Source organism: Varanus komodoensis, unplaced genomic scaffold (assembly GCF_004798865.1).
Source record: "Varanus komodoensis strain SLA01 unplaced genomic scaffold, ASM479886v1 scaffold43, whole genome shotgun sequence".
NCBI classification, from domain to species: Eukaryota; Metazoa; Chordata; class Lepidosauria; order Squamata; family Varanidae; genus Varanus; species Varanus komodoensis.
Window position 1 is genome coordinate 173,916 of NW_025335985.1, and position 15,654 is coordinate 189,569.

Genomic DNA, 15,654 nt, shown 5'->3' on the forward strand with positions numbered 1-15,654 from the left:
TTGTTGAGAGACCCTGAAGGGCCTTCTCCCTGAGAACCCAGGAGCCATGCTGGACCAAGGGGCTGCCTAATCCAGCGCTCTTCACACAGTGCCCGCCCACCCACTGGAAACCCACAAGCAGGCCATGAGGGCAACGGCACCTTTCCTTCATGTGTCAGCCTTTGCTCCGTGCCTGTTGTTCCTCGGCCTTGTTCTCTGCACTGCTACCGGGGTGCAAGCAGGCGGGGGCACCCCACCACCACCACCACCACCACGTTGTCTGGGCCAGAGCGAGAGGGTGCTGGACGGGCTGGCGGCAAGGGGTGGGCTTGGTTAGGGAGCCCCTGCTGGGGTCTAGGCCCACAGGTGCCAAGCGCCCCTGCCTCCGGCCACAGCCCAGATTTGGGAATAAAACGGCTGACAGTTGCCTGCTGAGTATGAAGGAGGTGTTGGAGTGGAAAACTGCATGTTCCAATGATGAGTTCTCTGAGGAGGAGACCCACCGTTGGAAGCCAGGGGGCATGGGCACTGGGCTAGTTTTGAGGCAGAAGAGCTGCATGAATCTGCTGCCATGGGGCTTTTGCTTATTGGCAGTAGTAGACAGTGTAAGGTGCATATTGGATGAGATAGTGAAGAGCACCAAAGATTACTAGAAGAACCAAAGTCTGAGCAGGAGTGAATTTGGGGAAGTGCCTATTTGGATAGCGGAGTCATCTTTTGATTCTGAAGAAATGAGAAGTTTATGGAGAAAAGTTTGTGCTTGTTGCACCTTCTTTTGCCGGGCACAGTGGCAAGATGCTTAAGGAAAAGCTGGGGTGGTTCCACGTTTTTCTGGAATTAGTTAAAAGGTCAGTAGTGATGGTTTTGAGGGCGGCACTTAAAGAGCTTAAATGAAACTCGATCATGTCATAATAACCAATGAGTGAGTTCAAAGGAAACTGGTTTGTTATTAGACATGGAGCTGACGTAAGAGATCTGAACAGAAGGGTGTGTTCCCGCCTACAGTCTCAATTCTAACAGAACTTATTTGGTGGGGTAGGGGACCTTTTCTTCTGTTGCTTATTCACCCACCTGCGATGTCAAAGTGAAACTTGACTAATCTCAGTTGTCATAGTCACCAAGTGGGTGTTGCTATTTGAGAGTGGAGGAACACAGGCTGGTGTGGAACAGGTTTCAGAATCAAGAAAAACCATTTTTCTGGCCACCTGTGTCAACATGGAATGAGTTGTGTGTGTCAAACAACCTCTTTGAGTTGTGTAGAAACGCTGGTAAAACAATGGAATAAACACCAGGGCAAAGGCAAACCTCAGCATGCTTATGTGAATGTGTATTTAACTGAATTCAATGGGACATCAATGTAAGTCCTCTGGTATCAAACAAGGTTACATTTGTGATATTCCTTAGATGCACATCATTTGCTCTACAGGCACAATACCATGCAAGTTTAGACAAAGAAACTGCAGCTTCCAGCAATCTCCACAATCTTTTTCTATCTAAATTTGCATAGGATTTGCACCTTACGATGTGGAAAAGTTTGTAATGCACTTATATGTATTTCTGTTGTTAGGTAGAGGACAGGAGAGCCTGGAGGAATGTTGTCCATGGGGTTTTGATGGGTCAGGCATGACTTTGTGACTAAACAAACAAATTGTTAGGTAGTTCCTTCCTTGGAAGCCGAGCATCTACCACCCTGCCTGGATGCCGCTGGCCAGGAAGAGCAACAGGGCTGATTTTTGCTTCTCCATCCACTGTTTACAAAATTCTCCTAAGTGGGCCTTTAAGCCTACCTAGAAGAGGTGCACTGCCCAAGGTTGAGCCAGGGCTGGAAAGGCCAACGTGAAGGCCGTCCCCTTTTCTCTTCCTCCAAGGCTGCATCTGCAACCTCAGGAAGCAGACAGCACAGTGGTGCTGTGAGGGGGCAGAGGATCCGAACTTGGACTCCCCTCCCAAGCTGATAGCCGTGTCTAAGGCCTTAGGAGGGGTACTGCAAGCAATCCAGTCTTTCCTGGGATGGTTAGGTTTATTTATTATTATGTATTCTTTAGTAGCTTTCTAACCCGCTCCATTAGCCATATGGGTCCGTGCGCAGGTTACAACAACAAAATACAACATAAAATAAATACAGAGTAAAATACAATATAAAACAGCAATTACAAATAAAAAAACATTAAAACCAATATCAGATGCACACAACTATTGACATATCCTCAGTTAAAATGCTACTTAAAACAAATTAAAGTACTGTTGAAATAAAAAGGTCCTATAAGAATGCAGAAAAGGCACCAAGCAAACCTTTCTGGGGAGCTCGTTCCAGAATCGGGGTGCCACTGCAGAAAAGGCCCTTCTTCATGTTGCCACCCTCCTTATTTCCTGAGGAGGGGACTCCTTCAGGAGGGCTTGGATGCAGATCTAAGGTGTTGGGTAGGTTTGTACGGGAAGAGGCACCCTGACCCGAAGCTATTTAGGGCTTTCAACACCCGTGATAACATCTTGAATTGGGTCCAGACCACAACTGGGAGCCAGTGAAGATGGCAGAAGACTGGCTTTATATAAGATCGTATCTGCCAGTCCTCATTAATAATCTGGCCACCCTATTCTGGACCAACTGACATTTCTGGACCATCTTACAGTGTGTTGCAATAATCCAGACGAGAGGCTACCAGTGAGTGGGTAACTGTTGTCAGGTCTGTCCAGATACGGCCACAGCTGGTATATCAGCTTAAGCCAATAGAAGGCACTCCTGGCCACCAAATCCACCTGGAATTCCAGGGACAATTCAGGCTCCAGAAGCACCCCCAAGCTGCAAACCCTGTCCTTTAGGGGGAGTGTGACCCCATCCAGGTCAGGCAAGATGTCACCCATCTAAACAAATGCATTCCCTACTAACAGTATCTCTGTCTTATCTGGATGAAGTTTCAGTTTAGTAGCCTCATCCAATCCATTATCAAGGCCAGGCTCTGATTCAGATCATCCACTGGCACACCTGCGTCCAATGAAAAAGAAAGGTAGAGTTGAGTGTCATCAGCATACTGGTGACCTCACCCAGGGGTTTTGTATAGATGTTAAGGAGCATGGGGGATAAAATAGAGCCCTGCATGACTCCATGGCATAAATGCCATGGCGCAGAGCAATAATCCCCCAGCACCACCTCCTGGACATGGCCAGTCAAGGAGGAGCGGAACCACTGCAAAGCAGTGCCCCCTAGTCCCAACTTGACTAGCTTGTCCAGAAGGTTCCCATGGTTGATGTCTCAAAGCTGCTGAGAGGTCCAGGAGAACCAAGAAGGTCGCACTCCCCCTGTCTCTTTACTGGCATTGGTCATCCTACAGGGCGGCCAAGGCAGTTTCTGTTCCAAATCCAGGTCTGAATCTCCATTGAAATGGATCAAGATGGTCCGTTTCATCCAAGGGAGCTGGGGCATTGGGTGCAACGGGCCACATTTGGGTCTGGTTCTTGCAAGCGTTGGCTGCTATGGTCTTTGCCTTTCACGCCTTGAGCCCTCCTCAGGTGGGGGGTCTTCACCGAAGCTCAGAGCCCACACAGTTTGCCTGCCTGAACAAGATCACCAGAACACAAAAGAAAAGGGCTGCCCCTCCCAACGATCCCCTCCAGTCTGGAGTTGGCCAGCCACCCGCCCCCCCGAACACCTTGCCCAGGAAGGGGATATTAGTGACTGCTCTATAATTGTTCGCATCTCCTGGGTCCAAATTGGCCTTTCTCGGGAGTGGTCTAATAACAGCCTCTTTCAACGAGGCTGGGACCACTCCCTCTCTTAATGAGGCATTCACAGCCTCCAGGACCCAGGGGCACAACCCCTCTGCACTTTGGACAACCAGCCATGATGGGCAAGGGTCAAGCATACCAGTAGTAGACCAAACCGATCCAAGCATCTTGTCCACATTCTCATGGCTCAACAGCTGAAACTCACCCAATAAACTTGGACCAGACAGAACACTGGACACTTCAGCTAGAGGGAACTGCATCAACCATGGAGTCTAACTCCCGACAGATCCAAGCAATTTTACCTTCAAAGTGCTGTGCAAATTCCTCCCAGCGGGTCACCGTGGGTTCCACCCTTTCTTTCACAGGGCTGGTTTGTAAGACCCCCTGAATCACTTGGAACAGCTCTGCAGGACGGCACAGAGAGGATGCAATGGAGGTGGAAAAACAAGCTTTCTTTGCTGCCTTCACCACCATGGCATAGGTTCAGTAATGAGCTCTAAGCTGTGCTTGGTTGGATTCATCATGGGGTTTTTTCCATCTGCACTCCAGCTGTCTTCCCACCCATTTCTTTGATCTCAGCTGTGGTGTATACCATGGGGCCGTATGGGCTCCACATAAGGGAAAAGGGACACTTGAGTGTGATCATGTCAACTGCCTGGGTCATCTCTGTATTCCACAGGGTGGCTTGGGCTTCGACAGGAGCACCAGCCACATCATGTGGAAACACCCCCAGAGCCCTCTGGAAACCATCTGGATCCATCAGCCTCTGGGGGCGGACCATTCTAATAGGTCCCCCACCCTTGCAAAGGGGAAAGGTGGGGGAGAAACCCTAAACCTCAAAAGGAAGTGATCTGATGATGACAAAGGGATTGATGTTAGTCCCTCCCTGTCCAGTTGAACAAATCAGATCTAGAGTGTGACCTTTTATATGTGTTGGGCCAGTGACATGTTCCCCCCACCTTTTTTATTTTTTTTAGACAGAAAAAAACCCAGAAATACAATACTTCACAATGATAACATCACACAACAAGAACACAATAATTAAAAAAGAATAAATGATAAAGTGCCCCCACCACCCTGGAGACCAATACTAACACCATTCACATACTATAACAATTAATAAAATATAATACACTTCAATTATATCCATAACCCCTCAGAAATTCGTATAATCTTGATTGGGTTTACAGCCTTTGCTTTCTATCAGTATTGCTTTCACAAAATCTTCCCAAATTTCATTATATTTATTTGCTTTCATTAACCCTTTTAAATTTTTATTTCTGTTTTATTTCATCAGTTTATTATTTATTACCACATTCCATATTTCATTATACCATTCATGCCTTTGCAAAACCCAATTCTGTTTCCAATGGGCCAGTGACATGTTGAGACAGCCCCATGATTGTCTCGGTGGCCATGAAGTCCTGAGCCCCAGCATGGAAGTTGAGGTCCCCCAGGTTTATCTCACTTTCCATCCAGAGCTCCTGGACTGGCTTATAAGAAGCAATAGTTCATTGCTCCCTTCGGGCTTGTAACTTAAAAGACTTGCAACCCAAGGAATTGGGCTGGGTAGGAGGAGGGGAAAGCATGATGCTGATGCTCAAATTGATGGACAGCTATCCTACAAGCTAACTGCACTGAGGTTTGCATATTATCTATTGTCCTTCTGGGCCAGCCTGTTCTTCCCAGCTTGTTCCGCTTGTCTGTCTTCTCTGCCACCATTTTTCATCTTCAGATTAATCTTAGCTGTACAGAGTAACATAATCCCCTTTCGGATCTTATTCTAGTGGCATAGAATGGAGAAGGGCGGGGGGACTGCATGTCCCTCCCCTCCATGCTTAGGGTCAGAAAGAGCTTCCACATGAAGACCTCCTTTTCAGGCCACTGCTGTAAGGCAGCAGGAAAGGCCGGAAGGAAGTGGTGACAGTGGGATAAACATACAGCTCTGTGGATTTAGCTTATGCATGGAAGCAACTCTGAAACTGGGTGGAAGTTGAATTGCGTTGATAAGGGTGGCCTTGAAAATCCCTTGAAGGGGGCAGAATGGGAGGAATGTGTTCAATTAAATTAGTTACGCAAAAAGACAGTCTTCTGCCTCAAGTTCCTTGCAATGTGAACTACATTATGGGGGAAGGAGGCAAATGAAGGACGAGGCAGACAAAGGAAACAAGGGAAGAATGTGCCTAGTGCAGCAACATGCCTTTGGACTTCGCTTCATGCAGAATGACAGCAAGAGTCCAACAAGAGGAGACATCTGAGAAAAGAGACTGAGTTGATGCTATCCAGATACTCTGGAAGGCAGCAGAGGTGTTATTAGCAGAGGAGGTGCTGACTGGAATCTTTTAAGTACTGGACATTTGAGCAATATAAGAATCACAGGAAACGAGTGGCAGAAACACTGTTTGTGTGTGCCCAGTATCAAATGACAGTTACACTTCCTGTAAAAGGTGAGAGCTGGCCTGGTTAGCGTACCAGACTAGGACTGTGGACACGACACCCAGGTTCAAATCCCTTCTGAGCCATGTCACTCCCTGGGGGAATCTGGGCCAGTCACCAGCTCTCAGCCTGAGCTCCCTTCCAGTCTTGTTGTGGAGAGGAAATGGGAGGGCACCATTTGCTAGTTCCTGTGTGCGATCACATGTAATTGCAGTGTGCATCCAGCCAGGGAGGGCCCAACCAAGCACCAAGAGTGAAATGCCATAAGGTGGTGCTGGAGCCAGTGAGGCTACTCATAAAGACACTGGGACAGGGCCAGTAGAAAGCAGACAAGCAGAATCTGGCTTTTCCTGGCAAGAAGAAAAAGTGAATGATAAAAGTTTCACAGCAGGCTATGTGGCAGACTGGGCTTAAAAGCATGCTAGTAAGAGGCGGCAACGGGGGATGTTCTTTCTATGCGTTTTAATCAGAGATGGGAAATGTGTGGCTTTCCAGATGTTCACTGCAATTCCCATGATCCCTCATCACTGCCTATGCTGGCTGGGCTGATTGGAGTTGCTCTCCAACAACATTTGGAGTGGTATGTGTTCCCCACCACTGATTTAAATGACAAACAGATTGATGTGGCTTAGCACAGCGGAATCAGATGCAACGAACAGGGATCTTTCAATAGCTGTGTAGAAGGGGAGGTTCTACAGATACGGCTATTTTTAGGCCATGCAAATAAAGCTGCTTACCTGCCAAAATGCAAACAGGAGCCTTGTTCTCATGTGCATCTGTTCATCCTACTTGTGTTTCTCCTATGATGATTCCTTCTGATTTTTAGACTCCTTGGTAACAGTCCTTTGTCCAGTGGTGTGAAATTAGGCACCGTTAAATGTATTGGGACTTATTGTTGAATAGTCATGTACACAACTGCACTGTAGGATATTAATTTGAAATTCTTTCACCTGCGTTTGCAGGCAGAGTTGCCAACTTTACCCCTCAGCCTTTGCTCCTGTGCCTTTTAAGAACAGCTTGATCAGCAAACATTTCAAGTGCCCTGTTCAGGCATTCAGAAATGTAGAGTGCTGCCAGCCCTAGAGTGCAGGTTCCCTAGTCTTAACTTGCAAAAGGGATGATATGGCTATTCCATCTTTTTCCCCTAACAAGTTTTTTTTCCTGGTAAGAAAGAAGATGGAGAAAGTGCTGGGAAAACATGGGCTGGCTACAAATTGAAGATGATGCTGGACTTATGAACAAGGCCGGGGCGGGGGGCGCTGCATGGAAAAAGCCTTGTCTGGATACACCCTGATTTACACCGGTGAGGGAGGGAGAGCACGAATGAGCGAGTGCTGCAGCTTTGTATTCAGGCCAAACTCTGGGGCAGGGATCCTCTCCCACAGGTGGCAGCTCTCCAAGAAAAATCAGGGTTGTACAATATGTGGAGAGCCTCCACGGGAGTGAGGAGCAGAGGAAAAGAAAAGCCCTGCCACCTCAGTTCCTCCTGAAGGCAAGAGCAGAGGTGAAGAGGGGCAGAGCTGGCATGCCCACTTTTATTATTATTATTATTATTATTGTTGTTGTTGTTGTTGTTGTTGTTGTTGTTGTTGTTGTTGTTGTTATTATAACATTTCTATGCCGCCCCTTGCCGAAACCTCGGGGCAGCTTACAACACGATAAAATACAATGAAATACAATAGCACATAATAAATTACCATTAAAAATCCTCGTGTGCCAGCCTCAGAACAATTCTGATGGCTGAGGTTGGTGTCAGCGCTGTAAGAGGCTTCAGCTGCTAGCCTTGGTAGAGCAAGCAGTTCTTAAATGCACAGGTGCTGGCCCGGCCATTTGTTTCTGGTCACTTGGCAGCTTGACAGGCATGGGAGATGAGACCTTTATTCCAGGAAAGAATAGTTCTGATATAGACTAGTTGCTCTTCTGTCCTTTCCACACAAATATCAACTGACACTCTTAATAATCACCCTTTTGTACTGCATTACAGTGATCAGAAAATGAGAACATCTGGAGGGTGACTCAGCCACACGAGCAGTTACCCTTCTCCCACGGCATTCGAGTTGCGCCTGTGGGAATTCAGGAAGCTGAAACTCAGCCTGCCACAGAGAACCAAGGCATCACTTCGGAAAAGAGAGGCTGCTATGGCTGCAGTCCCATAGGCAGTGGACTGCAGATTTACCCAATGCCGTGGAGTGAGCTGCAATGCAGGTCTTAGGTTCATTCCCCAGCATCTCCTGCTGGATACCTTGTGGAGCCAGGGCTGCTCAGTGTAAACAATACTGGGCTGATTTGGTATGAAGGATCTCCCTAGGTTATTGACTTCCACCATTCCTGGCCACTGACCACACTGGCCGGAGCTGATGATCAGAAGCCTAAATATCTGTATGGTACCAGGCTGGGCAGAACTGCTTTACAGGGACCGAACCCCATTGTCATTCGGAGGTCTTGCACTACTTGCTGAGTAATTGTGCATTGGATTGACTGCGCATAATTTTCCACATAGGAGAAAAGTAACTAAGAGCACAATGCAGAAGGGATGCCCACAGCAGAGGACGGCAGAGTGGAATAAGTGTAGAGGCAAAGGTAATCTTGGCATTCCTGCCCTGCAAAGCTCTAGATGGCTGAACATGGCCGTCTAACGGTGCTGCTTTGCAGAGGAATGGAAGGAAGCTCAGGCACCACCAGGAGACATTCCATCCTGGTGGCTCTTGGTCTCCTCCTCTCTTCTTCCTACCACTGAAGCTGCTTATGACCTCAGAAAACCAGCCAGCATGGTTATTCCTATGTCAGCTGTGAGGGGGATTGGCAGGTCTCTCCAAGCACAGGAGCCCCAGCTTTGAGGTTGAAGCTGGAACTCCAGGAAAAAAATCCTATGGCCTTGCAGACACCTGCCCATTAATCAACAACTTAGAGCACCTTCTGTTCTGGAAGCTTGTTTCTTTAGCAAAAGAAAACTAGAGGAGCGGGCATGATAGAGGTTTATAACATTATGAATGGTGCAAATATTAGGCACTCCAGACATTGTGGAACTCCATCTTCCAGCATGCTTCACCACTGGCATTGCTGGTTAAGGCTGATGGGAGCTACAGTCCAAGGAATTTAAGGAATGAATAGATATTAATAAACAATACTCTCCAGCTGAGAAACAATGACATAAATGGCACTAGGCGGGATGCAGTGGTAAGGAGGCAGTGGGTTCCAAATGAACGTGTTGCCTCTGAGCTTTTCAGGAGCCTCAGGAAGGTCCTCCTCATCAGCAGAGCCTCCTCATCAGCAGAGCACACCATGCAGAAAGTCCCTGATGAAATAGTCAGCATATCCACAGTACAAGATTTCTGCCTGAGACTTTAGGGGGCTGTTGTCTATTGGAATAGTAACCACTGGAGTAGAGGATGGCTTGGTGGTGAGACACAACGTGATTTCAAAGTACGCTTTTCTGTGGCCTCATCCTGCCTTATTCAGATAATTTTACTGAAGGGGAGTCTGGGCAATGTCACCTTCCATTTCTTTTTTGCTCCCCAAAATTGTATTTATACAAATACAAATGAATAAACAGAGCAAAAAAGAAAATTACATCAAGTCATGTCTGGTTAATGACAGAGCAGTGCATTTAGCATGTGCACTCACAAACATACACTCCTACCTTCCCTTTACAAGTGAAAATATAAGTGGTTCCCTGCAGATTTTTTTATGGTTCTTCATAACAGCAAATATTTAGTCTCTTTTCCATAATCTTAGGGAAGACTTTGACAGATGTTTTTGCACATGCACATACATGCATATATATCTCCCTGGTTTGTACGAAATAAAGTCATGCCATGTTGCATAAAATCAGGTATTTTGACTTTGCCCTTTTCTAATGCCAATTTTTACGCCATGGGCAGTCACCACAGCAGTATGCAAAGGAGCTTCAGTGTGAAAAGGTCTGCAGTATTCCAGCTATCAGCTATTATCCTGTGAGCTGCCATCAACATGAACCTGATTAATTCCTTAGATGTCACTCTTCCCTTGTGTTCTTCCCATACTGTTGATAGTCAGTGCTGGTGTGACAAATACAGTTAGATGTGTAATATTTGCCATTTCTGAAAAGATCATATTCCAGAGCCATAACACCAGCAGGCACATGACTGTATAATCCTTCTTGATTAGCTTCTCCAGCAAATTGAGTTTGCTGGGTGGGAAGTCAGCAAATTCAACAGGGGTGAGGAATTCTTAGGCTACTTCAGTTTTCCGTAGGAAGAGGCAAGGTGGAGAAGAGATTTTAGTCTTTGGGGAGGGGAATTCTCAACATGATTAAAACTAGATATTCCATATATTCAAGAATAAAACAAAGAGAGAAAGGCGTAACATTTTAAAAGCATTTGTTACAGTTTTAATTTCTCATAGCAACATAGTCAACAGAGGTCAAAGTGACCTATGTTTTAAGCAAAGGGATACCAGCCATTGGCAAGCTTATCTAACACATTTAATAACTGTTTATAACAATGAGCAGTCGGGTATAAACGACACGATAAATTCATGTACAAAGGAGGAAATGTTCCTGTTGAGCACCACATTCCTTGGGGGAGAATTTGTTAAGGCACCCGTGTAGGTGGTGGGTGGCGCCATTTCATCTCTGGCTGTCTTCGACACAGCCTTCTCCCTCGTCCTTCCACACAGCAGGCTGCCAAGCGAGGGGCAATTTTTTTTCCTACCAGGAGCTGCTAATTACCCGCTTACAGAGAGTTTCTGAAAGTAGACAGAGGCCTAGGGCCACCAAGTTCCTGTCCCTGTATTAGATGAGCGTGTGCTTGGGATGTGCTTTGAATGAAGCCTGAAGCCCAAATGGTATGGAGCCCCTTTGGACCACTGGGGTGCTTCTCAGGGGGGAGCAGGCCGCCCCCCAAAGCCATCAGAATGAGGCTTTGTTATTGCTTGTGCAGACACTCTGTTCTCTCCCCTACTCAAACAGTGTCTTCTGTTTTCATTTCTCCAAAACACTGATGTAGGAGGCAGAGAGAACGGCCAGGCCAACCTCCAGTCCCAGGGAGTGTTTCGGCAGGAGCTCCAATCACTGTGCCCAGGGGAGGGTAAGGGTGGCACTGCCAGACAGCCATTCTTCCAAAGCCACCAGGCTTCTCTGTGCAAAAACTGCATTCAATTGATTTTCAATACCACAATTCCCTCGCCTCTCAGTCCTTTTTGAAACCGCCTGGGGAGAGCTTTATGAAGTGTGCCATTTTTATTAAAATTCACCCCTAAAACTAAGGCAGGAAGGAAGGGGAGGCAAATCACTTGCTCCCCAAAGGGTGAGGCCTCCCCTTCTATATTAATGAGCGTACCTTAACTCTGAAACTTTGCAGGTTTCTTATAAGGGGTAGATCTTGGTTGTATGTCATTTTCAGTGGAGTGGTTGAGAAGGAACATGGGGGGAGCCTTCTCTGGAATATCCTCTAAATGTCAAGGCTGCCCCTGTGCCTATTCATCTCAGCAAACTTGATACTCTCAGATGGGGCAAGTAATCCTCCAAATTCCCATTTAAAATTATTTCCATTACCGTATAAACAGAAGGATAAAAATGCATGCATTGCAAAATACCTGCACCTTTAAAAAAAAACTTCTGGCAGGTCCAATGAAAGCTTAGATGTCCAAAACTTGGCATCAACTCAAAACCTGAGTTTAAACAGACAATCTCTGAACTGGCCTGAGCTGATATGGATTGCTTTCCAAAGCATTGAAATGGTGTATGAGTTAACCCTCAAGTTTGGTGCACTTAATATATGCATTCAAGATGTGTTTTTTTTAACTAAAATAAGTAGCAGCTGTGGGTGGAGAGGGATCATTATCCACATGGTGTATGGTAAGGGGGATTGACCCTTTCTCTTTCTGACCTCTGTCTTTGTCCAGTTATTAGATTTATATCCAGCTTTTTTCTTATGAACATGGAGTAGACCCTAAGGAATTCAATCGGAATATATTTCTATATGAGCATCACCAAAGCATGGTGCTTTACCTGCAGTCTTTTCAGTTCCTAGCAGTTTTCTTTGTGGCAGCATTTCTGTACAAACATACTCTCTAGGCAATCTTGCATGATGCACCTTTCTTTTAGAATCACGTAGAGCAAGTGCGAGACTCATATTCTCTCAGGGCAAGAAGGGCAATCAGAAAATGCTGTGTCCAGCAGATGTCACAGCTAATTGTGACCTGGCAACTATAACTGATGACATCACTCCTCTTTATCTAGTGGGGTTTTCAACAAGTGGGCAAGAGACCTCTATACTTAAATCATCATCCTACATTCCAGACAAGCTTGGCTCCAAAAATGAGGATGCAATTTACAGAGAAGAACCACAACAGTTTTATAATGCAGGCTCTCAACAAACAGAGAAAGAACAAGGAGTTTTGTGATGTGGCCCTCAGTGTGGACCAGAATATCTTCTATGCCCACCTCAATGTCTTAGCAGCCATGTCATCTCATATAAAGAATCTAATCTCCAGCAATGACATGAAAGCCAACGATGAGCTCTTTATGATCATTGACAGCAAGTTCCTGAGCCCTTCCCTGGTGGAGGAGCTGCTTGACTACTTCTACACTGGGAAGGTCGTGATTTCAGAAAAGAACGTGGAGAACCTGCTGAAGGGAGCCAAGTACTTCAGTTCCCAGACTCTGAAAAGTCACTGCTCTGACTTTCTCCTCAGGTCCCTCAAGAAGGACAACTGCCTCTATTACATGCTCCTGGCCAACACATATGACCTGAAGGAGGTGGGCAACGCTGCCTATGATGTTATACGAGACAACTTCCATTACTGGGCGGGCCCTGAGGGCATCACCGAATTTGTGCACTGCCCTCCTCATGTTTTCAGCCGGCTCATTAAAGATGAAAATCTTCACGTACAGAACGAAGACCAGACATTCCTGACTCTCATTCAGTGGGCGAAATACAAAAAGAGTGAGAGGGAAAAGTATTTTAAGAAGTATTTTGCCCATATACATTTGCCCGCTGTCTCCACCAAGACGCTGCTTGCTGGCTGCCGGGAAGTGTTGCTCTTTCCAGACCATTCTGGGCCCCTGTCTCGGATAGAGGGTGTTCTGAGTGAACGCAAACAGGGAAATATGCAAAGCCTGACACTTTACCAGCGGAAAGGGGCCATGATAGACTCTGTGGTGATTTTAGGAGGACAAAAAGAGAAGGGTAAGTTCAACAATGGGGTTTTTGCGTACATCATTGGAGAGAACATCTGGCTGAAGCTCACAGAGATGCCTTACAGAGCAGCAGCTCTTAGTGCGACATCATTAGGGAAATACATTTATGTGTCAGGAGGAACAACAGAGCAGATCACTGGGTTGAAGACAGCCTGGAAATATGATATGGATACCAACTCCTGGGTCAAGCTTCCAGACCTGCCCATCGGTTTGGTCTTCCACACCATGGTGACTTGTGGGGGAGCAGTATACTCTGTAGGAGGAAGCACGGCCCCAAGAAAATACATCTCAAGTATCTACAAGTATGATGATGGGAAAGAGAAGTGGGTTCTTGCTGGGAAGATGAGCATTCCCATGGATGCCACTGCGCTGATCACCAAGGGAGACAAGACTATTTACATTGTGACGGGGAGATGCCTGGTGAATGGGCGCTTCTCCCGCGTGGGGGTGCTGGATTGCTTCGACACTCAGACGCGAAATGTGGTGCAATACATCACATTTCCCATCCAGTTCAACCACAAGCCCTTGCTGTCCTTTCCCCAGGAGAATGTCTTGAGCATACAGAGCCACAAAGAAAGCATGGACATAAATCTGCAAAAGATTAAAATGAGCAAAACCACCAAACTTGTGCCTCTCTTACCGAATAACTACAGCTTGGATCTGTCCCATGCAGTGTGCTCTGTCGGGAATAACAAAGTGTTTGTGTGTGGTGGCCTCATCTGTCCAGGTGACACACGTCCAGAGGAATATTCCATCAACCGGCAAGCATATATGCTAGATCAAAACACTGGGGAATGGAGGATTTTGGCAGAGCCTCCAGAAGCCCTGGATTGTCCTGCTTGCTGTACAGCTAAGTTGCCATGCAAAGTTCTCCAAAAAACTGTAGTCAATTAATTTGGGAAGACAAGCACAAACAGAATTTCTAGCAATAAAGAATGACTGAATTGCAGATCACAGGTAAACATAAGGCTGCTTTCCTGTCTCTATCAGGTACTTCGATTCAGTCATATCTAGGGTTGGATGTTATGACCATCTGCCTTGGGTGAGGGGCATAAAATGGGCATCCGTGTATCATGTAATATATTGATAATTAAAATGTTAGATTGTGTAATGGTTTCTTTTCAGCGTGGTATACTTAAGCATGTATTTAAAATGGCAGATCACTGTTCACCAACTCATGCCCTCTGGAATTATCAGCCAACATCATTACCAGCCAGTAGAATCCTCACTGGCTGGGGCTGCAGGGTTGATAGGAGTTAAGTCAGTGATGCAGGGTGGAAAGTCTAATGTTTTCATGGCAGTATTTTAAGTTCATAAGTAGCAATGAAACACACACTATTAGGCAAGCTTGGCACTTTCAACCTCTTGATGTTTTTCAGGGGATTATTCCTGGCAAGTGTGTGAGAGAATGCACCTGTGTCCTATGTCTTAAACTGAAAGACACCCTCACAACATCAGTGGAAGAAAGTTGAGCTTTACTGAAATAAATGGGTGGTTGTCAGTGTATTATGTACACTTATTTGGATTGCTAAAATTGTTTTGTCTATCAAAAGTTTTCAATATCCTTGAGCTTCTTAAATGATGTAAGGGGAGCATAGCATTTAATTTTCAAAAATGTCAACCCTATTCATGTTTAGGCAAAAAGAAGTCCTACAAATTCTAGTATTTCCAGCCAGTGTGGTTGGCTAAGGGCTACTGTGAATTTAGGGCTTTTTTCCTAGTCTAAACATGCATAGGATTGCACCCCAATTCTAATCTTTTTGTTGAAATATTTCAGGGCAAATACTTGCAGAGTAATGGGACAAAAAAATGAAGGTGTTTTTAAAAGTTTTGTTTTTTATTCAATATAAGTAAAATAAACATGCTAAATTGAATCACATTCTAGCGCATTGGAAAATTTCTGATGCAAATTTTCCTAATTTACATAGGAAAAAATTCCAGTTTGGAATGTTCTAGAAAACCCACATCATTATTTGAAGTCCAATACATCCCGAGGGTACCAGGTTGGAGAAAGCTGTGGCACATGGGAACCTGGGGCCAACTTCCTCAGAGGGCAGTACGGGAGTCAGCATACCCCCACTGCAGCTTCTCACTGGCTTCTGTGCCCACAGCCTACTTCAGCCCTCCAGCCATTAAGTCCTGCTGGTGCTTGATGAGAAAGATCAGAGTCTTGCCGCATTGCATGGCACCACATTCTTTGGCAGCTACCAGGAAGAAACATTCTTCCAAGCAGTGAGACTTTGGAATTGCAGCCGTAAGAGCAGCTGACAAAGTTCACAACAACTCCTAGATAGCTTGCTGCTGATTCTTAGGGTAGGGGTTACACTGCCTGCCCG

At 45.9% G+C, this 15,654-nt stretch overlaps 1 protein-coding gene across 1 annotated transcript; it reads left to right on the top strand.

The window, feature by feature from the left end:
• Positions 1–12,382: 12,382 nt before the first annotated feature.
• CCIN (calicin) lies at positions 12,383–14,212 on the top strand. The gene has a single exon (XM_044444046.1). The coding sequence runs from the start codon at positions 12,437–12,439 to the stop codon at positions 14,210–14,212; it is 1,776 nt and encodes a 591-aa protein (XP_044299981.1). The 5' UTR covers positions 12,383–12,436.
• The last annotated feature ends 1,442 nt before the right edge of the window (positions 14,213–15,654 follow it).

Excerpts from the sequence above, each read along its gene's own strand:
- CCIN (XM_044444046.1), top strand. The coding sequence starts at position 12,437 with ATGAGGATGCAATTTACAGAGAAGAACCACAACAGTTTTATAATGCAG.